The 25,969-nt window shown below is 32.4% G+C and overlaps 4 protein-coding genes across 10 annotated transcripts in view; all 4 read left to right on the top strand.

Annotated features, from left to right (window-relative positions):
* LOC123003681 (protein lozenge-like) overlaps nucleotides 1–18,137 on the top strand; it is a 38,914-nt gene extending 20,777 nt beyond the window's left edge. For 3 of the 5 annotated variants that reach the window (XM_044396609.1, XM_044396608.1, XM_044396610.1), the window contains 3 exons: nucleotides 6,726–6,896; nucleotides 16,820–16,951; nucleotides 17,420–18,137. In XM_044396609.1, the coding sequence (XP_044252544.1) occupies nucleotides 6,726–6,896; nucleotides 16,820–16,951; nucleotides 17,420–17,853 (737 nt within the window). In that variant the 3' untranslated portion in view covers nucleotides 17,854–18,137. The remainder of the gene's footprint in view (nucleotides 1–6,725; nucleotides 6,897–16,819; nucleotides 16,952–17,419) is intronic. The other 2 variants (XM_044396612.1, XM_044396613.1) reach the window with 2 other exon arrangements.
* A 1,104-nt stretch (nucleotides 18,138–19,241) lies between these two features.
* On the top strand, nucleotides 19,242–20,656 carry LOC123016379 (probable inactive peptidyl-prolyl cis-trans isomerase-like 6). The gene is made up of 5 exons (XM_044416737.1): nucleotides 19,242–19,652; nucleotides 19,697–19,759; nucleotides 19,811–19,902; nucleotides 19,959–20,159; nucleotides 20,203–20,656. The coding sequence occupies exons 1-5, from the start codon at nucleotides 19,254–19,256 to the stop codon at nucleotides 20,654–20,656; spliced, it is 1,209 nt and encodes a 402-aa protein (XP_044272672.1). The 5' UTR covers nucleotides 19,242–19,253.
* A 101-nt stretch (nucleotides 20,657–20,757) lies between these two features.
* On the top strand, nucleotides 20,758–22,976 carry LOC123016377 (F-box/LRR-repeat protein 4-like). 3 transcript variants are annotated; one of them, XM_044416735.1, is made up of 9 exons: nucleotides 20,758–20,991; nucleotides 21,038–21,327; nucleotides 21,379–21,586; nucleotides 21,636–21,761; nucleotides 21,810–21,934; nucleotides 21,981–22,246; nucleotides 22,295–22,526; nucleotides 22,574–22,769; nucleotides 22,816–22,976. In XM_044416735.1, the coding sequence occupies exons 1-9, from the start codon at nucleotides 20,758–20,760 to the stop codon at nucleotides 22,894–22,896; spliced, it is 1,758 nt and encodes a 585-aa protein (XP_044272670.1). In that variant the 3' UTR covers nucleotides 22,897–22,976. The 3 variants fall into 3 exon arrangements, with proteins under 3 accessions (XP_044272670.1, XP_044272669.1, XP_044272671.1); XM_044416734.1 differs by having other exon boundaries at nucleotides 21,038–21,586; XM_044416736.1 differs by having other exon boundaries at nucleotides 20,844–20,986; nucleotides 21,038–21,586.
* A 56-nt stretch (nucleotides 22,977–23,032) lies between these two features.
* LOC123003554 (SET and MYND domain-containing protein DDB_G0273589-like) lies at nucleotides 23,033–25,467 on the top strand. The gene is made up of 6 exons (XM_044396371.1): nucleotides 23,033–23,248; nucleotides 23,294–23,465; nucleotides 23,510–24,002; nucleotides 24,043–24,591; nucleotides 24,649–25,068; nucleotides 25,115–25,467. The coding sequence occupies exons 1-6, from the start codon at nucleotides 23,063–23,065 to the stop codon at nucleotides 25,209–25,211; spliced, it is 1,917 nt and encodes a 638-aa protein (XP_044252306.1). The 5' UTR covers nucleotides 23,033–23,062; the 3' UTR covers nucleotides 25,212–25,467.
* The last annotated feature ends 502 nt before the right edge of the window (nucleotides 25,468–25,969 follow it).

Genomic DNA, 25,969 nt, shown 5'->3' on the forward strand with positions numbered 1-25,969 from the left:
TTTATAACACTGTCGTTTTAGTCTATAGTTATTTAAAATCGCTCTATTTTTTTTGTCTATTATCGTTTATTTACTTTTATTGAGAAATAGAAAAAAAAATAGTGCCGGCATCAGGGATTGAACATCCAGTTTTGGAGTACAAATTTGATACTTCTACAATTTAATCATTTAAAGAACCCATTTTAAAGAAAACTTTCCATAATTATACTTTTTCCTTAGGAAAATCGTAAAAACCTGAACAATTAATCAAAAATTTTTATGTTCAAAAATCGGTTATTTTTTAAATAACAAAAAATTACACTTGATTACATATTGTTATTAATTTAACATTTGTGTGTACTGTGTAACAAATTATAAAGAAAAAAAATATTACGAAATCAGGAGTCGAACTCCAAACTTTCGAAACAATTTTTTTCAATTATGTAGTACCTGTAATATTGATTTTTTTCATTTTGACTCAACAAAAACGCCATTTTTATCAGTATCTAAATCTATTTTTTTTGTTTTGTCTTTCTGTTAATAATTTTTCAGTTTTCGTTTATTACTGTTGTTATCATTGCGACTTTTCCCTTTGTTATCGCAAAAATCGGTCAAGCCCCACGCCACAATTCCCACCCGATTTGCGTCCAACACTAAAATAGTCCTCTCTCACGCATTTACTCGGTTCACGTTGCTCGGTTATCAGCTTTCAACCGGAAATCAAGCGTTATCAGCAAAAACAGCAAAGTTCTCACAGCATCTTACTTTTCGGAGCCTTTCTATTGATTACAATTAAATTTAATTAGGGGGAAAATCCACAACCTAATCCCGGAATGTCTTTGTATCAATACCACAAGTTCACAAAGTGAACTTTTCCATAATAATAATAATTAGAAAACCGTAAAAGTGTGACTTATTACCAATAAATAATAGTTGGCGTTGTCGCTAATAGTGCAATAAATTTCAATGCAATTTTTAATTATGCGGCCATTTATTATAATTACGTGATGCGATTTGGAGGAATTATCATAAAGAGCGGATTTTCGCTGTTTGGGGGTTTTTATTGGCGTGTTATTACGACTGTTGAATTAAAAATATCGCAGGGGTGAAATTTCATTATCCGGTGGTGCACTGATGGACACACACACACATATGTACATGTGTTTTACATGTATAACGCATACAGAACCAATCCACTGACAAATGCGTCAGATTAGCAATTTACAAATCTGCTATTGCTGCAATTACTAGCTCATTATTTTGTAAGTAATTACCCCATTTGCCGGCGACTGCGACACACATTCACCAAAGGATGACAAAAGCCACCCGTTTCGTCATCAAGGGGGCGATGATACAAATAAAAGTGAAAAATCGTAGTAGGTACTTGGGAAATTTCAATTCTGTTTTTTTTCAAGTGTAGCCATCTCTCCCGGACTTACCCTATAATACGTTTTTTGCGCAAATAAATATTTCCGTTAGAACAGAATAGGACCGTTGAGAATGAATTAAATTTAAAAAAATCACAAACACAAAACATCAAAAAAGTCGAAAACTTTATCAATAATTGTTTTTAAGTAAAGAAAATACAAATGAAAAACTTTAGTATGTAATTTAAGAAAAAAGAGTTATTCGAAGATCATAATTCTCAAGAAATCAAAAAATCAACACATTTCGTCAAAAATCATATTATTATTGCATTTCTCAGCCGGTTTAGCAAGTTTTCAGCTAAAAACGCAATTATTTATATTATAAAAAAAACAAGCCAAAAAATTGCAGAATTCGGTCAAAAATTGACAAAATCTCAAGTTTTTTGCAAGATTTAGCTAAGAGAAACTGAAAAATCAAAAAATTAAGCCAAAAATTATATTATTTTTTTAATTCTCAACCGTCTTAGTACATTTTTCAGTTAGAAACAAAATTATTTTTAGGAACTTTTTATAATAAAGTTTTCGGCTTTTTCGCTATTCTGTTTATTTTATTTTTTTTCTAAATGTAGTCCATCTCTCCCGGACTTACCCTATAATACGTTTTTTGCGCAAATAAATATTTCCGTTAGAAGAGAATAGGACCGTTGAGAATGAATTAAATTTAAAAAAATCACAAACACAAAACATCAAAAAAGTCGAAAATTTTATCAATAATTGTTTTTAAGTAAAGAAACTATAAATAAAAAACTTTAGTATGTAATTTAAGAAAAAAGAGTGATATTATTTTATTCAAAAAATAAAATTCTCAAGAAATCAAAAAATCAACAGATTTAAACAGGCTAAAAAAATACAAAGTTAAATCCTAATCTGTTTTTGAACCATCAACTCATTGATTTCAAAATTTTGCCCAAACATGCCCAAAAATCACAAAAATAAATGGAACTTGATGCTGTTTTGTTATTTTTGAGCAAAATTAAGACAAAAATATCTCGAGAAACCACAAAATTAGATCGAAAACGCCTTTAGGGACGTTTTTATACTACAATTTTAAGTTTTTTGAGAAATTAGGCTATACGAAATCAACAAATCAACACATTTAGTCAAAAATCATATCAGCCGGTTTAGCAAGTTTTAAGCTAAAAACGCCATTATTTTGCAAAATATTATAAAAAAAACAGGCCGAAAAATTGTAGAATTCGGTAAAAATGATGTCATTTTTGACAAAATCTCAAGTTTTTTGAAAGATTTAGCTAAAAGAAAAATCAAAAAATTAAGCCAAAAACTACATTATTGTTTCATTTCTCGACCGTTTTAGTATATTTTTCGGTTAGAAACAAAATTATTTTTAGGCACTTTTTATAATAAAATTTTAGGCTTTTTCGCTATAAAAAATCAAAAAATCCACAAATTTAATAAAAATTATAGTATTATTGCATTTTTCGACCGCTTTCTGCAAAATATTATAAAAACAAACCAAAAAACCGCAGAATTCGGTCAAAAATGATGCAGTAGGTACTTGGGAAATTTCAATTTTGTTTATTTTTTTCTAAATGTAGCCCATCTCTCCCGGACTTACCCTATAATACGTTTTTTGTGCAAATAAATATATCTGTTAGGACCGTTGAGAATGAATTAAATTGAAAAATTTTCCCAAACACAAAACATCAAAAAAGTCGAAAATTTTATTAATAATTGTTTTTAAGTAGGTAAAGAAAATACAAATAAAAAACTTTAGTATGTAATTTAAGAAAAAAAAGTGATATTATTTTATTCGAAAATCAAAATTCTCAAAAATGTAAGGGGAATGCGAGAAAGATGGACTCTTACATATCAGAATTAGTGAAATTATATTTAAAAATTTTTTTCAATAACATTTAAGTATATTTTTAAAGAGAAGACACTCTCAAAAATTAAACAAAGTTTTTCCTGAAACCTGTTTTAAGTGTTTAGATTTAAAATGGAAATAATTGTATAGAATTTTCAATTTTCCTTATCAAAATTTTGGTTTCTGTTAGAGGAGGGTGGGGTATATTGGACCGTATGGTAACAAAACGCAAAAACAAATCGATTAATTATTATTCTTTTTTTAAACAAAGTAGAAAAATAAATTTTGATAAAACTAAAAACATGTTTAATTTGTCACAAATAATAAGATTTGAAGAAGCCAAATATTGAAATACATTTGTTTGTATAAGATCCCAAAAGTAGATATTTTACGGACTTATTTAAATCCTAAAAATGAGTTTTTTCCGGCTCAATAAAATTGTACGTAAAATAGTTATTTTAGGTTCTATTTTTTAGTTTTTTTCACACTATTTTATGTTATTTTCACTTACTATTTTCGAGAAATTCATCATACATAATACGACATTTAAATGAGTTTTAAGCTATTTTTTTACTTAAATTTTTTACGAAAAATTTAAAAAACTTGGAAGTGTGAACAGAGGAATTTTTGTTTTTATAAAATCAAAAGTTGTCACAAGAAAACTAAATATTGAAACAATAAGATTGAAAAAGTAATAAAAAAACTAAAAAAAACACAAATCTAAATTTGTGTAAAATTTCGGGAACTGCTAGCGGAGAGTGCTCTATATTGGACTAAACTATAAAAAAATTCAAAACCAAGATTAAAAAAAAAATCCAAAAAACTATCGGATTTTGAACTTGTTTTACTTTTGTGCAAAAATTAGAACACTGCGCGAATCCGATGAAATATTTTAATCGAATAAAAAAACTCCGGATTCAATAAAAATGCAATTAAAATATTGCCTTATTTGAAAACAATTTTGTCAAGTTGGTAATAATTAGCAAAATATTTGAGTTCGTTGAACTATTTTACGTAAAATACGATCGATTTCGGAGAGCTTCGGGTACCCGGATTGCGGAGAAATGGTTTCAGTTACCTCCGGATTTTGCCGGAAACCTCCAAAACCAAACAAAATCTCAATTGTATTTTGATTTGAAAATTTGTAATTCTCATTTAGTAAACTACTCTAACATCCCAATATTTCCATTTTTGCCTCCACTGAAAAACGTTTTTTGAAGCTTTTGAAGCTCCTTCAGGACAACAATCTGAACTTTTAATTTTTTCAGAATTTTAGAATCCTTTAAATTTTCAATTTCACTTAAATGAAACAAAAAAATTATATGTGTAGACATTGATTTGTTGGTAAAAATTCACCAGATCTGGTGATTTTCGTGCTATGATGATTTAGTGAAAATGAAAAAAAATAAAAAAAAAATTTTAGTGAAACACGATTTCCGATTACTGATAGAACACATTAGATCAAAAATGAATGATACTTTTTTTATTTTTATTTTCGAGAATTATTTAGGTACGTTTTCAAATTAGAAACTTAATTATTCGCCATTTTATTTCAAAAAAAATCGAAATACTACCAATTTGGTCAAAAATACTTTTATTTTTTGTAAGATTTTACTAAATACGAAAGTGATATTTTACTTTTACCTTTTTCGAATGTTTTACAGTTTTCTGTCAGAAACACAATTTTTTTGTAAATTTTGTAAAAAACTAGTCAACAATTTAACAAAAAAAGCCTTTTTGAGTTTTGAAGCACATTTTTGAGATCATTGTATTTAAACTGACTGAAAAATTACCACAATAAATTGAGATTGATGTTATTTATTTTGTTTCACTCGGTTTAACTGATTTTTGGGCAAAATCTCAAATTTTACGAAAGATTTCGCTAATACCAACTGAAAAATCAAAAAATTAAGTCAAAAATTATATTATTTTTTTATTTCTCGGCCGTTTTAGTACATTTATTTTTCAGTTTGAAACAAAATTATTTCGCAAAGTTTTGTGAAAAACAAACCAAAAATTCAATACAATCTGCCAGGAATAGTGCCATTTTTGTCTTTTTCGAGTGTTTAACCACGTTTTTAAAATAATAACTATAAATTTTTGAAAAATTTTGTTTAAACAGGCGGCAAAAATACAAAATTAAATCTAAATTTGTTTTTTTGAACCAGAAACTTATTTATTTTTCAAAATCTTGCCCAAACACGCCCAAAAATCACAAAAATAAATTGAAATCGATGCCATTTTGTTATATTTGAGCAAAATTAAGACAAAAGTATCTCGAGAAACCACAAAATTAGGTCGAAAACGCCTTTAGGCACGTTTTTATACTAAAATTTTAAGTTTTTTGAGAAATTGGGCTATAAGAAATCAAAAAATCAACACATTTAGTTTAGCAAGTTTTTCAGCTAAAAATGCAATTATTTTGCAAAATGTTATAAAGAAAAACAAGCCAAAGAATTGCAAGATTCTCAAGTTTTTCGAAAGATTTCGCTAAAAGAAACTGAAAAATCAAAAAATTAAGCTAAAAATTAGATTATTGTTTCATTTCTCGACCGTTTTAGTACATTTTTCATTTAGAAACAAAAACATTTTTAGGCACTTTTTATATTAAAACTTTAGGCTTTTTCGCTATAAAAAATTAAAAAATCCACAAATTTAATCAAATGTTATAGTATTATTGCATTTTTCGGCTGCTTTTTGCAAAATATTATAAAAACAAGCCGAAAAATCTCGGAATTCGGCATTTTTGCCTTTTTCAAGTATTTAAGCACATTTTTAAAATAAAAAATTACAAAATTAAATCGAAATTTTTGCTCAACAAACTCAATGAAATCAAAAATGATTTCTCCATCGTTTCAGAACGTTTTTGAGTTATAAACGCAATTATTTTGCAAGATTTTTCTCTAGGGCGCAAATTCTGCAGGTCGAAAATGTTAAAAAAAATTGGTGCAAAAAAAATATGTAAAAATCATTCATGTGTCAAGTGAAGTAAAATTTAAATACTTTGCAAAATTTTGATATTTGAGAAAGTAAATTTTGACACTTTCATAGCTGGAAGCAAATAAGCTTTTTGAGTTATTTTTTTTAGTCTTAATGTTTGATTTTTTTTTTTCAAAATTTCTGTTTATATTATTTTTAGTGTCGAGTAAAACGTGTTTTATAGAAAATGTCAAGTTTGATTTTTGAATTTTGGACTCGTTTTTACCCTTTTTTGACCCGGATTTTCATGAAATGGGGCAAAGCCACCTTATTTTTTTCCCACTTGTGCCCAAAAATCCCGAATCAGCGCCAACCTTGACTGCATACAAGTCCCCGCCACCTCGACCCATGGTGTGAGAGTTAATTAGGGCGAATCATTACCAGATGTCGGCTCATCACCGTCGCAAAATTCTCCAAATAATTTAGTATTAATGGTGGCGGAAATGGCATAGGCCGGAAATGATTGCATTGCATCCCTGATGGCTTCCTGCATCGAGTGTGTTTTGTTTTTTCAGGCGGCCAACACACGGCCTACCGGGCCATAGGCCTGGGGCAGCGGCCCTTCCTCGACGGCTCCTTCTCCACGCATTTGCGCGACTTGGAAGCGTACAAAAAACAGCAACGTGGGGGCCCCTCGTCGCAGAGCAGCGACGGCTCGCAAAGCTCCTACAAGCAGGACTCGCAAGGTAAGACTCCGGAGTTGCCGGAAATATGGCAGGCGTGACCACAGACTCCGGGTGTGCTAGTGACACGTCCGTAATTGGGCGGCGTCGCCGCCCGGATTTTGACATTGACATCAGCGACCGGATTATTAAAGTGTCATTTTGTTTCTTAATTAAAATTACTATGCGATGATGGGAGAAAAATCAGTGTAATGGTTCAAAGATTTCGAAACTTTCGTTTTCATGCTTTGTAATTTTTTAAGAAATCGGATAACTGTGTAATCGACGACTGATAATCGCTTGTAATATTTACACTTTGTGATTTTTTCGTTTTTAGCACAATTGTGTCAGTTTTATAATCAGAGAGGAATGGTTTTTACGTGATTTTTTTACGATCAAATGGAGTGTAGCTAAGCGTGGATTTAGATCGCGAAAATTACACAAAAACTTATTCAAATCAAACGAACCAAAAGCTAGGAAAAAATAAGAAAGCGATGAAAAATTAAGCAACTTTTTTACACAAAAAAAAGGTCTCGAGGACCTCTAGAAATGTAAAAAAACGTTATTTGGTTCATTTTTAGAGTTGGCATTTTTTTTGATTTTTGTCGAGATTTGACAATTGACAATAACTCCGGACTTATTGGTGATAACTGCTTATTTTTGGTACCATCGGAAAGAAAATTTAATTTTCCATCATATACAAAAAAGATCAGTGTTCTACCATAAATAATAAGCGAGAAAATTTCTGATAAAGTTAGAAATTTCAAAAATTTAAATTCGACTAGTCCTAGATCAAAACGGTGTGTTGTACGGTTGATTTTACATAATTTTACGGAATCTGGTAAAAATTCACCAGATTTGGTGATTTTCGTGCTAGTTTGATAATTTAGTGAAAATGAAAAAAATTAATTTTTTTAGTGTATTAACACGATTTTTTCAATTATTGATATAACACATTAGATCAAAAATAAATGACACTTTTTTATTTCTATTTTCGAAAATTTTTTACGTTTTCTAATTAAAAACTTGATTATTTCGCTAAATTAAAAAAAATAATCGAAAACCACCAATTTGGTTAAAAATAATTCTATTTTTTGCGAAATTTTACTAAAATAGGGTCGAAAACGACAATTTACTTTCGGCTTTTTCGAATACTTTACATTTTGCACAATTATTTTGTAAAATTAAGTCAAAAATACAAAAAATAAACCTTTTTTGAGTGTTGAAGCACATTTTTACGATAATACAAAATATATTTGAAAAATTGTTTTTAAATTGACTAAAAAATTACAAAAATAAACTGAACTTGCTGTTATTTTTGTTTTGTTTCGGTTTAACTGATTTTTGGGCAAAATCTCAAGTTTTTCGAAAGATTTCGCTAAAACAAACTAAAGAATCAAAAAATTAAGTCAAATATTACATAATTTTTTATTTCTCGGCCGTTTTAGTACATTTTTCAGTTAGAAACAAAATTATTTCGCAAAATTTTGTGAAAAACAAACCACAAATTCAAGAAAATATGCCAAGAATGGTGCCATTTTTTGAGTGTTTAACCACGTTTTTAAAATATCAACTATAAATTTTTGAAAAATTTGTTTTTTTGAAACAGAAACTCATTTATTTTTCAAAATCTTGCCCAAGCACGCCGAAAAATCACAAAAATAAATTGAAATGGATGTTATTTTTTTTTGAACAAAATTAAGTCGAAAACGCCTTTAGGCATGTTTTTATACTAAAATTTCAAGTTTTTTGAAAAATTAGGCTATAAGAAATCACAAAATCAACACATTTAGTCAAAAATCATATTATTATTGCATTTCTCAGCCGGTTTAGCAAGTTTTCAGCTAAAAACGCAATTATTTTGCAAAATATTATAAAAAAACAAGCTGAAAAATTGCAGAATTCGGTCAAAAATGATGTCATTTTTGACAAAATCTCAAGTTAACTTCATATTTTTGGTACCATCGGAAAGAAAATTTAATTTTCTATCATATACAAAAAAGATCAGTGTTTTACGATACATAGTAATCGAGAAAATTTCTGATAAAGTTAGAAATTTCAAAAATTTAAATTCGACTATAACTTCAAAACAATTACGAGTCCTAGATCAAAACGGTGTGTTGTACGGTTAATTTTACATTTAGTACCAGTTTTTCATAAAAATCAATAAATGTTGATTTTTGGTCAAAATCGGATATAGTGCTTTTACTTTTAGCCTTATTCTTAACTTTATTACTCAATATCTCAAAAACTATGCATCGTAGAGTATTTTAACTTGTTGCATCGTGTTCAGCGCGTAATTTGACGTCTAGAAAACCATATTTCAAGCGTTTTTACGACTTAAGGTAAATTGACAATTTTTTTACGATTTCACTACCTTCAAAAACTCAAAAAATTCGTAATTTTTTAAACTTGACCCAATAACGTTTTATGTACTTTTTTAAGTTTTAAAGACCTCTAGAAATGTAAAAAACTTTATATGTATCAATTTTAAAATTAAATTTGATTTTTGTCAATTTTTGGCACCCGGAGCGGTCTATTGCCAATAACTCCGGACTTATTGATGATAATCTTTAATGTTTCGTACCATTGGAAAGAAAATTTAATTTTCTATAATACACAAAAAAGATCAGTGTTATACGATCTCGAGAAAATTGCTAATAAAATCAAAACAAGCTAAAATTTCTAAAACTTTATTAAAAAACCGAAAGAAATACATAAATGGGTCTTAAAATAGTCATTTACACTTATTCGGCTATTGTAATGTAATAAAACATAATTCCAAGGCCTTGTTAACCGTTTTTATATTGTTTGTTCTCTCCTTGACAATCCTTTATTTCCCCATTAAAACTGAGTATATTTTCCTAATTTTTTATTCATCTTGGAATTTTTATCGATTGGCGTATTTACAAGAACTCCAATTGCGTCATTTCCCCACACGACAAACTAACACAAAATCTGGAAATCCTACACTTGTTATAATTCATTAATCGCTTTCTTTCTTTTTATCTGTCTTTATTTCCGTCTGACGTCACCAACCTCTTCCTTTTTCTTATTCTTCACCCAGCGATAAAAAAAAAAAAACAAACAATTGGCGCCCAACTCTCATCCATCGACAAACATGTAAATAATCTCTACAATTGTTGCGAATTTATCACTGAAACAATGAGTGATTCATTCCATGTGCTTGGCAGACGTCAAAGCTATTTAAATATTAATCTGTGATTCACCGAAAATATGAAACAAATTAATGACATGTGCCATCTCGATTCTTACAACCGGAAGTCGTACTATGGCACGAAAGCGTAACGAATTCTCGATTGGTCAAGTAGTGCGTGCAAAACAAAAAAAAAAAAATTTCGAGAATATGTTGTAATCAAGTCGGCTATAGTGTCACGGCTGGCTAGATCATGTTGTGTTATCAAAAAAGCGATTTCGATCACGTAGAGATTTATGAATGGGAAGCAGCCGAAGACCATTTCCAATCTAATATTCAACAGGTTGATGGGGGCCTCAATTTACGTCTCATTATGGGAAATCGACAGAAAACAATATACTGTCGGCCAACCTATCATTATGCGTAATGTGCCAAGCCAGGATATTACAAATTACAAAATCATTGCAAACATCGAGAATTTAAATCGGGGATGAGGAGGCTACCAGTTCGTGCATGTTGCGGTCGATATTATTGTTATTATTACACACTCTGTGTATGTTTTAACTTCCTTTTTACACACCCGGTAAGGGCACTTACTTTAAGGCTTCGGCGAAATGGATTGAGTTACAAAATCTCATGAAATTCAAGACTCAAAAAAAAATCATGAAAAATTGTTGCTGAAAAACAATTGGGCGAATTTCGAGAAGATTACTCATTTGAATCGTGACTCACTTGATTAATTTCTTCATCGGCACCTGCTACGAAACACTGGGCAAAGGAGGCTCTGAGTGATTTTTTTTTACTTGAAAAAAACTGTCTAACATACAGGGGGCGAACAAAAAGTATGGAACCAAACGGTTTTTTTAATAATTTTTCTTCAGATACTATAAAAAATGTGATCGTGTTTTGTTCTATAAGTTTTGCCTTTTTCCTTTCAAAATGGCAATTAAGTCAAAAATTTTGTAAATAAATTCTAAAAGTTTTTTTTTGAGAAACATCAATTAGTTTAAAAAAATGAAAGTAACGGTAATTTTGGTACTTGCCTGGTATACAGTGTGTCTCCGAATAGGTGAAATTTAGTTTTGAAAAATCAAGTATTCCTTGAAAATTTTCAAAAATATGTTTTCACCGTAGAGTAGAGTAAAAGAGTTATTAAGAAAAATTGTTTAGAATCAATATTTAGGCCTCTATACCAAATTTCAAATTATCACCGACCAACTATGATTTTTCATTTTTCTGTTTATTTCATAAAACATTTTTTTCTATTTTTAAGTTCTTTCATTATAGATAAAAAAAATCATATTTAGATTATTATTATTACAAAAAACTTTTTAACGTATTGAATTTTGATGTAGAAGCCTAGATGTTGATTCTAAACAACTTTTCTCAATAACTTTTTGTCGAATTTGTCACAAAAAAGCACTTGATACTTGATTTTTTAGAACCAAAATTTTGTTAGAAATTAGTCTTTAACTAAGTAAGGTCGAACCCCAAAAAAATAAAATTTAAATCGAGATTTTTTATTTTTTACAAAAAACGTTTTACCTATCCGAGGACACACTGTATATATATTATTTCCAATTTGATTTGAGTGTGAACATTTCAGTATTATTTTTTTTAACAAATCTATTTTTTGACAAATTTTTCTCACAAAAATTCTTGTTTTGAATTTGATACTTCATTTCACGCACCCAAAAGTCCTTTTTTTTTAAGTTTTTCGAATTTTCAATAAAAAAATTTTAACTGAAATTGTATATTTTGATTTGACATTGAAATGTGTATGAAATATTTTTAAATTTGATGATATGAGAAATAATGAAACGTTTAAAATTTTAACACTACAGGGTGATTCTTGTAAGGTCTACATTAGGAAATTTTCAACTTTCAAAATAGCTACGGCTTCTTTCGCAAAATTTCGTTAAAAACAAAGCAAACATTTATCAAACTGGGACAAAATTGGTGTTTTTGTGATAAAAACGAAAGTTTTTTTGAAAAATTTTGCTAAAACTGGCTAAAAAATTAGCAAACTATATTGAAACTGATATTATTTTAACTTGTTTCGTTCGATTTAGTTCGTTTTTGAACTAGAGATTCATTTATTTTGGAAGATTTTGTCAAAATATGCCTAAAAATTGCAATAATATCTCGAAATTGATGTTATTTTGCTTCGCTGGATTTATCTGGTTTTTGAGTGAAATTTTATCAAAAAATAAATAAAAAAAACACAATTTGGTCGAAAATGGTGTTACTTTACTTTTTTCAAGCACGTTTTTGAACGAAAATCTTTTTGTGCAAGATTGTACATTATTTTTTCAAGAGTGTTTTAGCTTGTTTTCCAAATATTTCTCACAATTTCGTTAAAAATAAGCCAAGGGAAAACATAATTTGATCGAAATTGGAGTTATTTTGGTGCATTTTAGTAGGTTTTTCAGAAAGAAACGCAAAATTTTCGTTAAAAACAAACTGAAAATTTACCAGGTTAAGACAAAGTTGCTGTTAGTTTTGCATTTTCAGAGTGTTTCAGCACGTTTTTGTAATAGAGACAAAGTCTTTTTATAAAAATTTTGCTAAAACTGGCTGAAAAATTAGCAAATTAGATTCGTTTTTGAACAAAAAACTTATTTATTTTGCAAGATCGTGTCAAAACATGCCTAAAAATTTCAAAAATACATCGAAATTGATGTTATTTCGTTTGTTTTACTCGATTTAGCTGTTTTTTCAGCGAAAACACTTTACTTTTTTAAGCACTAAAATCTCAATTTTGTGCCAGATTTTATAATTTTTTTGTGTTTTAGCTTGTTTTTCAAATATTTCGTTAAAAATAAGCCAAGAAAATTACGAAATTATTTTTGCCTTTTTCTGTAAGGTAAACCCGGGAGAGATCGACTTTGGAACTTCGAACCCTTCAAGAACTTTAACACATATTTTGTTACTTTTGAAAAAAAACATTCATGGTTTGAATAGAAATTAAGATCATAGTCGAAACGTGGTCCATCCCTCCCCGACTTCCCCTATGTGTATTCAAATAAAAATTTTGTTTCAAGTTGCTAAAATTTCATGGGAACTTTCTATTTCATTTCAGTGAGTTCGCAATCAATCGCTTATTCAAATCTCTAGATTTCGGTGTGAAGAAAATTTCATCGATTTAGTTCCGTTACAATTATTCCGAACAATAATTCTCCGTTTCCAGAACTATAGAAATGCACAATTGAGTTTTTCCCTCATTCGCAATGCACGTCTTGAATTATTACAACACTACGAGAAAAAAAATTCGTTTTGTCCTCGACAGGAAAGTAACCAAACACTAACAGGTTTTAATAGGGCTTCCCGTTTGTGCTGTACCTGTTTAGAATACTATGTGCATCACCGAATCCGAAATGAATCATAAATCTCAAGACGTGCGAAGACCCATGCATTGGGAAAATCCACTCACATGACGTGCTATTCGGCACACATCAAAGCGGAAAGAACCGTTTTCCTCCCTAATTTTCCCTCCGAAACCGTCAATTACGTCCCTTGAAAAAAAATTTGCGGCCCTTTCTTCACAATGCAAGTTTTGTGGTTTATTAGCCATGAATGGGGAATTTGGTTCTGCGTGTGTGGCAACAAGTGACTAATTAGTCATCTGTTTGGGACAGGAAGAAATTTTTTCGCACTGTAATTTTTACCTAAGTTGTTAGAATCGCGTTAGCCTTGACATATCATCAGTGAGTAGTCGATTCGGTTTATAAAAATTGTGGTTTGAACTAGTAAACTGATTGGGAATCAGTCAAGCGGCAAATATATCTTACATTACACAGTAACGGATAGTAAGACAACGGATTGAATTTCGGTTGCAGTCTTTTACACATCAGCGACTCGTCAAATTCGTTCGTAATTACGCAAAACTCGGCCTACTTGAATTATTATTATAAATAACATGGAAGTTGGAGAAATTCCCATGCTTTATCGGATTCCGAACCGTAATTACGAAAAACAAAAACGATACAAAAACTTGTACAACGTCGTTACGCATGAACACTCTGTATTTTTAGTTCAGGTCAGTATTTCATATCTCAACCGTGAATAGAGTACGAAGTACGGTGGTCGGTGAGAGAAGATGACTGGACAACTTTTAATAGGATTAGAATAATGAGCTTTCTATTCGGTAGATCGCTACTAAGACGCTTTTGCTCCTTTTACTTTTCAAATACATATTGCGATCGACTGACTTGAACGCAAAACAAGGATTTAAACTTAAAAATTATTAGTTCTTGTGCAAAAACTAAAAAACTGACAGCGTCCGTAAAGTAGCACTTTTACGGACTCATCTGTCAAGTCTTGCTTGTGTATTTACTCAAATCTTTACATAATACATTTGCCAAAAGCCACATTAACGGTAAATAAGGGACAGGTTACTAAAGTTACCAAGTACAAAAAAAATGTTCACTTGTCATAAAAATAAAAATTGACATATGTGAAAAACTATGACAGACAAGTACCAACAACTTGGGTATACTGTTATCAGTTTGAGAGAGAGGAATCAAAAGTGCGATAAAAATTAGTGGTTTCCATTTGAAATTTCAAAGTTGGCGCCAATGTCTCGTAGTTCCGGAAGTTTCACCATTTTGAAAATAATCTAGTTGAATCAAGAATGGTCGATTTTGGTCGAATATAAAGTTTCAAAATTGTAGCTATTTTGGAAATTGAAAAATTTCTAATGTGGACCTTTCAAGAATCACCCTGTATTGTTACAATTTTAAACAATTCATTATTTTTTATATCATGAAATTTAAAAATTTTTCATATACAGAGATTTAGAGATAGGGTGTGTCAGAACCCGCGACCCAGAAAAAAATTCAGGTAAGATAAGATAAGATAAGGTAAGTAAGATGAACATCTGTCAAAAAAAAAATTTGACATTTATTTTTTGACATTTGACATTTTTTATGTCTATTTAATGTTACTGAAGATTTTGTATATGTTTTTTTATAATTATTTAGTAAAGTTATAAAAATTTTACCAACAAAAGCCACAAATAACATTAAACAGAGTTACAATTTAGGAAAGCTTCCTTGTTTCCTCTTCTAATAGCTTGTAGCAAAAAACCTTAAAAAAATATTTTTCCAACAGAAATAAATTAGTCAAAATGCTAAACTTAAACTCTCATAACTTTAAAATTTTTTAGGATAATTTTTTTTAACATTCATTCCATGTTCCTGGTATCTTACATTACATTTTTCACTAGGGCGCGAGTTCTGGCGCATCCTGTATATCTTTTCAATGTCAAATCAAAATATACAATTTCAATTTTTTTTTTTTTGAAAATTGGAAAACTTTTCTCTAAAAAAGGACTTTTGGGTGCGTGAAATGAAGTATCAAATTCAAAACAAGAATTTTTGACCGAAAAATTGTCAAAAATTAGACTTGTTTACAAAAAATTCTAATTCTCAAAAAGGCAAAAAAATTAAAATTTTAGACCCTAGACTCATCGACTCCACTAACTGAAATTTCGTAAATAATTTATTCATTTTTCGACTCATATTTGAGAAAATTTGACGAAATAATTGAGTTTTTGGCTAAAAAACGTGTAAAAAATTGTGTCATTAAAATCGAACTTTGTTTTGACGATTGCGCAAAAAAGCAAATTTTACTAATTGTTAATCATTAATTAATAAATATTAAACATTAAACAAGTTTAAATAAGATTTCCCAAAGTCCATCTCTCCCGGATTTACCCTATTTGCGGTGCAATTCAAATAAAGCCGATATACAAGGGCAGTTCAGAAACGAATCTACTTAAGCATAAAAGAAGAGTCGCAATTAAAAAAATGTTTTTTTTTGCCTTTTTTAATAAAAAAATAAAAACAATAATAGTAGTAAGCAGATCACTTAGTACGAAATTAAAAGGAATCAAACAAAAAATGTTATCGTTTGTTTTTTGTTTCGTGGCTTTGTATTACCTTTGTAACATGTCAAACAAAAACCCAACCAATGATAAACTTGTAATTTGTCGCTAAAATCAAATTTAGTCAAACAGAAAACTTAACAAATCAAAAAAATCTCCATGTATAATGACATGGTGCGAAAATAGCCCAACAAAAGTGATAATTTTGACCAAAAAGAGCCACTCTATTGTGTTCTTGGTAATTTCAATCTAGTAGGCGTTTTAACTTTCTTTTGTTATTACAAGAATTAGCCAATGATAGTTAATTATTTGTTTTAATTTCTCGGAATCATGACACGAGTGGATCTAAAAATAAAACACGTACTTTTTCTCCTCCAACGCGTTAAAAAAATTACAATTTCGTAAGTGTACGGTATTTCCCTCATTAATATCTCAATATTCCACTCGTTTTTCCACGTATTACCGTATTTCGTTTTCTCTAAGCGAAATTAACATGCGTCCAAGGTCGTCCAGACACTGAAAAGTGGACTTTGCAGTCCATAAACAATCACATTGTAATATTAGGGCAAAAAAGCCCAACCCATCACGTTCGACCTGTCAAAATGACTATAACGGAAACGACAATTTGATAATAAAAATACTTCCACGTTGCGTTGCGATTTCTCCTCTGATAAAAAAGCGAATTCGCGGAATTCGTTTTTTTCCCCAAATCCAGTGGCGTGCATATTTAGGCCGTCGACTTATTTTTATTAGTTTATGAACTACATAAAAACAATAGTAAAGACATTCTAAAATTGAATTAACATACAATGAGCCGTAATGGTCAAGAGCGCAATGAGAATAATAATATCGCTTTGTTCTTTTGTTTGTTTTTTGGCGGGTCATTTGAAACGTGTTTTACAGACGGGTCGCTGCACCCCAATCCGCCCCCCTGTCCCCCTGCCACATGGCCAGACTACTCGTACACCCCCTACAGCCCCCAAACAGGCTACTACGACCACCAGGAGGCTGCCACGTCGCTTCATCTTCCCACCGGTGAGTGCCCCCGGATGCGCCTTTTTTGACAGAGCGTTAGCCCCCATTTACATACACCAAATCGAGAACCACATTTACATAACACTAAAAGTGTCACTGACCCCCCCCAGAAATTTTTTAATTGATTTTATCTTTGAAAATTTGAATTTGGCGCCATTTTTGATATATGCTTCTTTGGAAAATTTGAATTTACCGCCAATTTGATCGATTTTTTTAGTGCTGACAGTCTCACTGACCCCTCAGCAATTTTTTTTAAATGATTTTATCTTTGAAAATTTGAATTTGGCGCCATACGAAAATTTGAATTTAACGCCAATTTGATCGATTTTTTTAGTACTAAAAGTCTCACTGACCCCTCAGCAATTTTTTTTAAATGATTTTATCTTTGAAAATTTGAATTTGGCGCCATTTTTGATATATGCTTTTTTGGAAAATTTGAATTTGCCGCCAATTTAAGCAATTTTTTAGTACTCCCCGAGGCTGGACACAACGAGTTCATCAACACGTCGCTCACCTCCCCCCCGCCCATGCTCAACAGTGCCAAATCCGAGCTGGACCCCATGCGGTACCCCGACAACAGTACTTACTACCCCAATAATTGGACCCCGAATTCGTACCCCAATAATTACAACTATTACAACACGCCCAACAACAACCAGCAGTACCCCAGTACAATGGTCCTCTACCCCCCTTTGTACTCGACCCAGAACCAAATACATTTCCACTTGCATGGTAGTACCGAAAAAATCGACCAGTACTTAAGCACCGAAAGTTTGAGTTTGACCCCAACTAGGGCTATAGAACTAGCACAGAGTGTAACAACTGAAGTGGCACAATCGCATGAAACTCTCGAGGATACGGAAAGGACACATGACCCCGCCAGTGTCTGGAGGCCGTACTAAAGGACTGTTTCTATTTATTGTAAAATAAAATTTGTATTATAAAAAGTATTATTACAGGAAACTGTAACTATTATTTTTCTACTCGCTTTATTAGCTTCTATTGTGTTTGTTACGATGGTTGTGTCTAAGAATGTTGCAATAACATTTTTTCTGTCAATTATATCGTCTCAATGTCAGAAACATATCAAAATCTATGTGATTTTTTAGGACGATTCAAGTCCATTTTCAAAATATTTTTATTGTATTAACAGTAGAACAAGTTAATAAACGATTAATGAGTGTTATTTCGCTTTTATTTCGCTTCAAAGTTGAACAAAATTTAAATTTCCCGCTCAAAAAATCGGCGGGAAATTCAAATTTATTCACAAATCGCGACGAATAATTGCGATTTTGACCTAAAACTTAAAGTCGTAGGTCTTCTATCACCCCAAATTTCCAAAAATGTTGGTTTCTATTTATGGCCCGATTTAAAAATATTTTAAATGGTTTTTAATATGTATAGTATAATATCTTCTAGATTATGAAAAAAAAACTGAGTTCCTATTTAAAACAAAGTTAAATAAATATAGCCCAAAATGTACTATGAAATTTAATTAATTTTTGAAATCGGGCCATAAATAAAAATTCTGTAGTGCCTCCCGGTTTTTAAAGGTCATATAAAAATCCATGTAAGTTGTGAAATTTACGCACGATTCAATTCTATTTTCAAAATATTTCTTTTGTATTAACAGTAAAACAAGTTAATAACGATTAATGAGTGTTAGTTCGCTTTTATTTCGCTTCAAATTAGAAAAATAAATAAATTTCATGCTCAAAAATCAGCGGGAAATTCAAATTTGTTCCAGTTTTTGTCATGAATTGCGACAAATAATTGGGATTCTGACCTAAAACTTCAAATCGTGGGTCTTAAAAAAAGCGCTGTAAAATTTTTATTCATGGCCCGATTTTAAAAACTAAAAAATATATTAAATGCTTTTAATATGTATAGTATAATATCTTCTAAATTATGAAAAAAACATTGGGTCCCTATTTAAAATAAGAAAGTTAAATATACGCCAACATATACTATGACATTTAGAAAAATTCTAATATTGTCAGCTTATACCATATTAGAAGCCATTTAACTAGTTTCTTAATTTTTGAAATCGAGCCATAAATAAAAATTCTACAGTGCCTTCCGGTTTTTAACGGTCACCCTGTATATGAAAATCTACGTAAGTTGTGAAAATTAAGTCTATTTTCATAATATTTATTTTGTATTAACAATCGAACAAGTTAGTAAACGATTAATGAGGGTTAGTTCGCTTTTATATCAGCAAAATTTAAATTTCCAGCTCAAAAACCGGCGGGAGATTCAAACCTCATCCGTCATTTTTTGACAAATCGCGCCAAATTACGTCATGGATTGGGATTCTGACCTCGTTCTATACCCAAAACCGCAACCTTTGCAAAAATTTAAAGTCGTGGGTCTTTTACCACACCCAAATTTCCAAAAATGTCGCTATTTAGTCGAATTGTTGCATTCACATTACCCCAAATTGTACGCCAAGCCGGAAATAAGGGGTATGTTGAACGTGGATTGGGACGAATTTTTGACCAAGATGAAGAGACGTCATGGTAAGGCATACTACCTTCTGGGGGCCCCAGTAGCCGTGTACCATGATGGGCAACTGATAAGTGACCAAGGACTTGAACATTTCATCAAAGAAACGTACAGGATTGAGATTGATAGGGATTTTGGGCAAATGGCCGAAAATGAATTGATTAAATATTTCTCCCAAATTTTGGAAACTTATAAAGTGAGTTTTGTTTTTTTTTTATTAAATTTTCAAATTGTTTGTAGCGAAAATTTGTCTACTTGACCATTGCGATTGATGAACGTGTAGTTGGTTCGATGCTATTTATGGTAATTAATTAATTAATTACTAATTAATTTTTAATTAATCAATTTGGACAGCTTTACAACGATTTAGTCCCACTAACTTGTGACAATTTTTTATTTCGTTGTACTAGAAAACTGCAAGGGTATAAAAACACCAGAATACATAGGTACCAACCATAAAATTGAAATGTCACTTCATTCAAATGTAAGACATTTTTTACAGAATTGCGAAATACAGTTGGCTGCAATGTGGCGGTTTCGGGCTCAAACACATTCCAATGCCTTGTGAAAACTATTCGGTACCACATGACAGACGAGGTGTCATTTCCATGTGTAATAAAAAAAGACACGAGGATAATAGTACCCAATTTTTTATAACCCTAGAACCTGCATCATGGATGGACTACAATTATGTCGCTTTTGGGTGAATCCCCTGTTTCCCTAACCACAAAATTAATTCTTTTCAGACAATTGGTTCAAGGTGCTGAAATTTTGAATTTGATTGAGAAAATCGGAACCTATTACGAAAAACCGGTCCGAAAAATTGAAATTGTCAATTGTGGCGAATTTACACTATGTCCAATCCCTGAAGATGACTTCATTAAGGCTCTAAACCCACCATTCGAAACGTTGTTCACTCACGAAGTACCCGTCGATGAAACGGACTCGATTCTTAGCTTAACTGGTTACAAAGAAGGCAAATATTGTCTCCAAACCGACTTAAAATCCTATCTCCCGTTTACAAGATATTCGAAAATGTTTGACAGTTATATGCGAGATATAGAGGGCGCTCCGGAGGATGACAACGTCACGATCAAAAAAATCGTAAAGGAAGAACACGAGGAGGAGGATAACCAATCGGATGATAACATGAATTCTTTGTTTTTTAGCCGAAGTCGGACGTTTTATCGCAAATTTTAAATAAATAATTAATCGTTTTGTTGTCACTGGTTTTGTTGAGGGTCACTGATCGGGTTATGTCATTTGTCAAATTTGACATTTGAGGTTATGTAATACTGAAAATGCAGCCTAATTTAATTAAATCAATTCGGCCGCTTACTGAAACTGAAAAACAATTCATTCCGGTTGAAATCATGGTCAATGATATGAACACTTGGGAGCAATACGCTGAAAAAGTGATCAATTTTACTTCGAGATATAACATCAGTTTCAGTATTTCGTACGCTCCGGACAACCTTGTGGGGAAATACAGCAAGTATCCATCATACGGGGATTTCCCGGAGACGTACAGTTTGGTGTGTAAACCCCCCGGAAAATTCCGGTACGTCACTGTCTTTTTAGAGGTCTTACGGCAAGTGGTGGAAAGAAAGTGAGGCCCACCAACGGGAGTACATGCCCCAGGAGAGTGACCCCTTGGGGGCGGAGGACTATGTCACTTTGGGCTTTGAGCGGGCTGTTGTCCCACGTGACGTTTGCATTTACGAAACGTACAATCCGGGGGCTGTGGTCCGGATTTGGGGCCGTTTCAGTGAGAGACATTGGAAGTTGTTATGGGAGGGCCCCCCAGAGGTGTATCCCGAGGAATCCCGCAAGTTTCATCCCACCATCACAAAATACAACTGTCTGATTAAGTCAGTTGGGGATTTTCGTTTTTCAAGGTTTACCACACCATTGATTTTCAGCGAAATTCGACTAGAATTCAATCAAAGTCATCTGAAATATCACACAGCAATCGATGCTGTGCTTCTAGGGGGCTATCAACCCAAACGCATCCTCCAGCAACATGTCTTACAAAACGACTTACTCAATTGGAGAAGTTCAAATGATAGCCCCAAAAAACAAATGACCAATACTGTGAACGACAATTGTGACTTTTTCTCACATCTTCCTGTACTTAATTAATTAATTAACCTAATTTTTTTTATCATAATTTTTTTAGCACGAAGTAATTTTGCATATTTTTCAATATTTGGACTTGAAATCGTTGTGTCGTTGTGCCCAAGTGAACAAAACGTGGTACGAGGCCACGTGCGACCCCATCTTGTACCAAAATTTGACCCTGAAAGTAGTCCCCACCACCTGAAAAAAACCTAACCTAATTGTGACATTTCAGCGTTATTGGCACCGAATCAACAGCAAAAACTTAAACTTTTTCAAAAACCGGTGTTGTGGAATCCGAAAACTCGACCTGTCGTGGTGTGGAAGCGACGACAAGTTTTTTTCAAGCACTTTTCTCCTGTAAGACAATAGCCGGTAATACAGATTCCTGTAATGCTCGTTCCAGATTTTTGCACCACTGTTGCCAACATCTCACCCATTTATCACTATGTCATTGTGAATTCGTCAATAATGAAATTGTTACGAAAATTTCACAATGTCGGGAATTGACAGAATTGCGATTACGCAACACCAAAGCCGATTATTTCGCTTTTCAGAATTTAGCACGTTTGAGTAAATTAAACACACTAGATTTGTGTTGTACTAGTGTGACAGATGGGCCATTGATGGCAATCCTGAAAGCCAATCAGAATTTGACACATTTAATGTTGGGTGAGTGTTTAGTCTGCGGTCCGGTTTGAGTTTCATCGCCAATTACAGATTTCTGTGAAAATATCGTGCAACTTGATCAGATTGTTGAAACTGTAGCCAATCATAATAGAAGTTTGAGGACGTGGAGTTCATTTAAAACCACAACTTTGACTCCTTCCGGTGGTTTACATTTTTCCAGGTGTGCCAACTTGAGAGAGTTGGATTTGGGTTGGTGCTTTTTGTTTGCACACCCTGGGGATTGTTTAGAGAGAATTGCTGCCAACTGTCCACATCTGAAAAGGTTCAGTCGTGCCAACTGCACTTAAAACACTAAGTGGGGGCTTTTAGGTTGATTATCTCACAGTGGAGGGGGGTCAACGACCAAATGCTTTTACCAGTGGTCACAAATTGTAAGGATTTGACATTGTTGGATTTGTTAGGGATTAAAAGTATCACCGGTGAGATATGCGAGAGGGCGCTCGTGTCGTTATCTCACTTAAAATTGCTCGATATTAGTTTTTGTGATTCTATTTCCGATAATCAAGTAAGTGTTAATAACAATTGAAAAGTTACTAAACTTCTGATTCTAGGTTCTTTTGTGGCGTCAGAATTATCCAAATGTCACTATACAAAGGAGCTGTCAATTTCTCGTCATGGACTACTTGAATTAACATGTGATTAAGTTTAAGGACCAAATATTGTGATATTGTTAGTATTACCAACTGTTATAAATAAATAGAACTAAAACATGTTTGGTTTATTTTGAGACTTGTTATTTTTAACTCTTCTATAATTAGAAGTCTTGTGGTTACGTTGTGGCCGACCACGAGTTTAATAATGTTTTGCGATGAGAAATATCTTGAAATTTGTAGTGAAAAAACCCTCCAGATCGATAAAGAAGGTTTCTTTTTACAGTTTGCGAAAACAGTCGCTGAAAATGTTGGTGAAAAATGGGTAAAAAACGTTTTTGGTAAATTGAAAACAGACAGCGAACGAATTAGGGTTATTTATGAGAATGACGAGGTGAAAAAAACGTCATTTTAATAGTTTTAAAAATTTTATTTGTAGATTAAAGACTACACAATCGGGTTTTTATCAAACGTGCAAGAAATTTACCGAAAAAAATCGCCCGAAATCGCTTCAAACCGCTTCTCCCAAGCTGAAACATCCGAAAAAAGTGGCGACACGAAAAAAGCCCTAAATTTATACAACCAAACAATACTAAAATCCCCAGAATCAGGTAGGGTTGGCAAGCTGTAAAACTAACGTAACCGAAACTTACAGACCCGACTCTCGCCTTGGCTTTGGTCAGGAGAGCCAACCTTCTAGTCACCCTAAACGAATTTTCCTACGCTTTGACTGACACTCAACTCGCCCTAAAACTAAAAGTCCCCAGTAATGTCAAATTTGACGTTTTTTCAACCATGGCTATGTGTAACAAAGCCTTGAAGGATGAAACTAAAGCACAAATTTCGCAAAATTTAGCTGAAAAAATGACAAATGACCCGAATCTAGTAGACAAGCTACGTCACAACATGGCCGTTGAATATGAACCAATCAAACGCGAGGTGAAAGTAATTCCACCAATCGGCGAACGCCATACTCACTTTAGCCACGCTTCGAGCAAAATCACAGTGAAAAAGTCCCCAGATTTGGGCCGTTATGTTGTCAGCAATGCCGATATCAAAACTGGGGAAATTCTAGTTGCCGAACCTGCCGCTGTGGCATGTCTCAACCCTGACAAGTTCGGTACGCATTGCCAACATTGTTTCGCCCGGTACGTATTTAGGGATTTTCCCCTAAATAACCCAGTTTAGACTTTTAGCACCCGTAGGTTGCCCTCACTGTTCCAGTGTCGCTTTCTGTAGCCCGAAATGTCGCGACGACGCCATTTTGACGTATCACAAATACGAATGCAAATTTTTCGACTTGTTACTAGGATCTGGAATGAGTGTTTTATCATTAATGGCGTTACGAATCATCACACAACAGAATTTGACACAAACACTTGGCATTTATGACAGAAAAGACACTAACGCCCTCTATAATTTATGCACGAATGAAACGAAACGTCAAAATTGTGATTTCCTGCAACGGAGTTTAATGGCGGCGTTTCTGTTGCGTTGCTTACAGAAAAGTGGTTATTTTGGGGGAAATGACACAGTAGTGCCAACCCAAACCGAATACAAGGTTGGCGAAATGTTACTACATTATTTACAAATCTTACAATTTAATGCACATGAAATTTATGAAACTTTGTACGACGAAAAACACAGTTTGAAAAGTGCCAAAATGGTCAATATTGGGGTTGCTGTGTACCCCACAGTGGCACTTTTTAACCACGAATGTTACCCGAGTGTCACACGGTACCAATCTAAGCCTTGTAAAATCCCTAGAATTGACATTTTTTTCAATTTTTTTAGGTATTTTATTGGGAAAACTATCGTAATCGTTTCAATTCGCCCTTTGACCGGGAATTTGTCAATTTCAGAGAATTATGGCCCAATTTTCACACGAATTAAATTACCTCAACGACAGAGAACCCTCTCAGGGCGTTATTGGTTCAATTGTCAATGCCAAGCCTGCCTCGAGGACTGGCCTTTGCTCTCAAACGAATCAAATTACGTCAAACGTTTAAAATGCCCAAACTGTTCGTTTTTGTTCCCTGTTTTCCCCGAAATTGAAAAATGTCCCAAATGCCAAACGAACATCTCTTTTAGGGAATTAACCGACAAGTTGGATTGGTGCAAAAATCAGTTTCAAACCGGAATTGATTTGGTTAAAACCGAAAGGAGGGATGAAGCAATTCCGGTTTTGTGTCAAGCTTTGGATACTTTTCATCGGTTGGTTGGTGTTATGTGGGGGTTGGTAGTATTGTTGGTGTTGTAGGGTGTCAGCGCCACCTCATGGTGAAACTCATCGTGCACAAGAGGCCTTAAGGATTTGTTTAGCCGATCAGGGGAATAGTTTCGATTGTCTTGTTTGAATAAATTGATTTAAAAAATTAACAAAAGTGTGGTGATTAACTCGAAGGGTGAATTTGTTTGATTTTTGTGTTATTGATTGGGTGTTAAATGGGTAAAAACGCAAAATTATCGAATGTTTGAGTGTTTTGTCGAGGTAAACAGTCGACTATTATTGTCAGTAGCGACACGTGGCGTCTTATCACAAATTTAGTGATTCTAGATAAGAGATAGATTAAAAATGTGATCGTTTTTTCGAAATAAAATTTCTGGAAATTTTCCTTTTTTAATTTTACATTTTTTTTACTATGAAATAATTTTAGAAAAATAAATAATTTTTCAACAGAAAACAAATGCGTCTCGGAACATTTTGCATGTCAAATTTTTGCAAAAAAAGTAAATGTGGATTATCGACAATAAAATTGACGCTTAAGTTAAAAAAAAATCATAAAAACCCCTTTTTCTCAGGGCTGAAAATTTTACACTTATTAAAAAACTAATAAAAATTTAATTACACAAACACACCTACCACTATAAAAATTTGTTTATTTTCGTCGTAAAAACCCCTGTCCTAGATTCATTGTTCCTCTGGAAAAAATCGCAGTCGACTACTACTGTTTATAAATATTTAAATCAGTCTCTGAATACGATTTAGATAGGGTAAGTCTGGGAAATATGGACCACATTTTAAAAATCTGCTTAAAAAAAAACACTAAAAAAGCAAAAACTCACACAAAAATTAAATTTTCACTCAAGTACGTGCTTTAAAAAGGTAAAGTAA

The sequence above is a fragment of the Tribolium madens genome, unplaced genomic scaffold, assembly GCF_015345945.1.
Source record: "Tribolium madens isolate multiple individuals breed KSU strain unplaced genomic scaffold, Tmad_KSU_1.1 Scaffold_1;HRSCAF=32;Tcas5.2_LG8, whole genome shotgun sequence".
Taxonomy (NCBI): Eukaryota; Metazoa; Arthropoda; class Insecta; order Coleoptera; family Tenebrionidae; genus Tribolium; species Tribolium madens.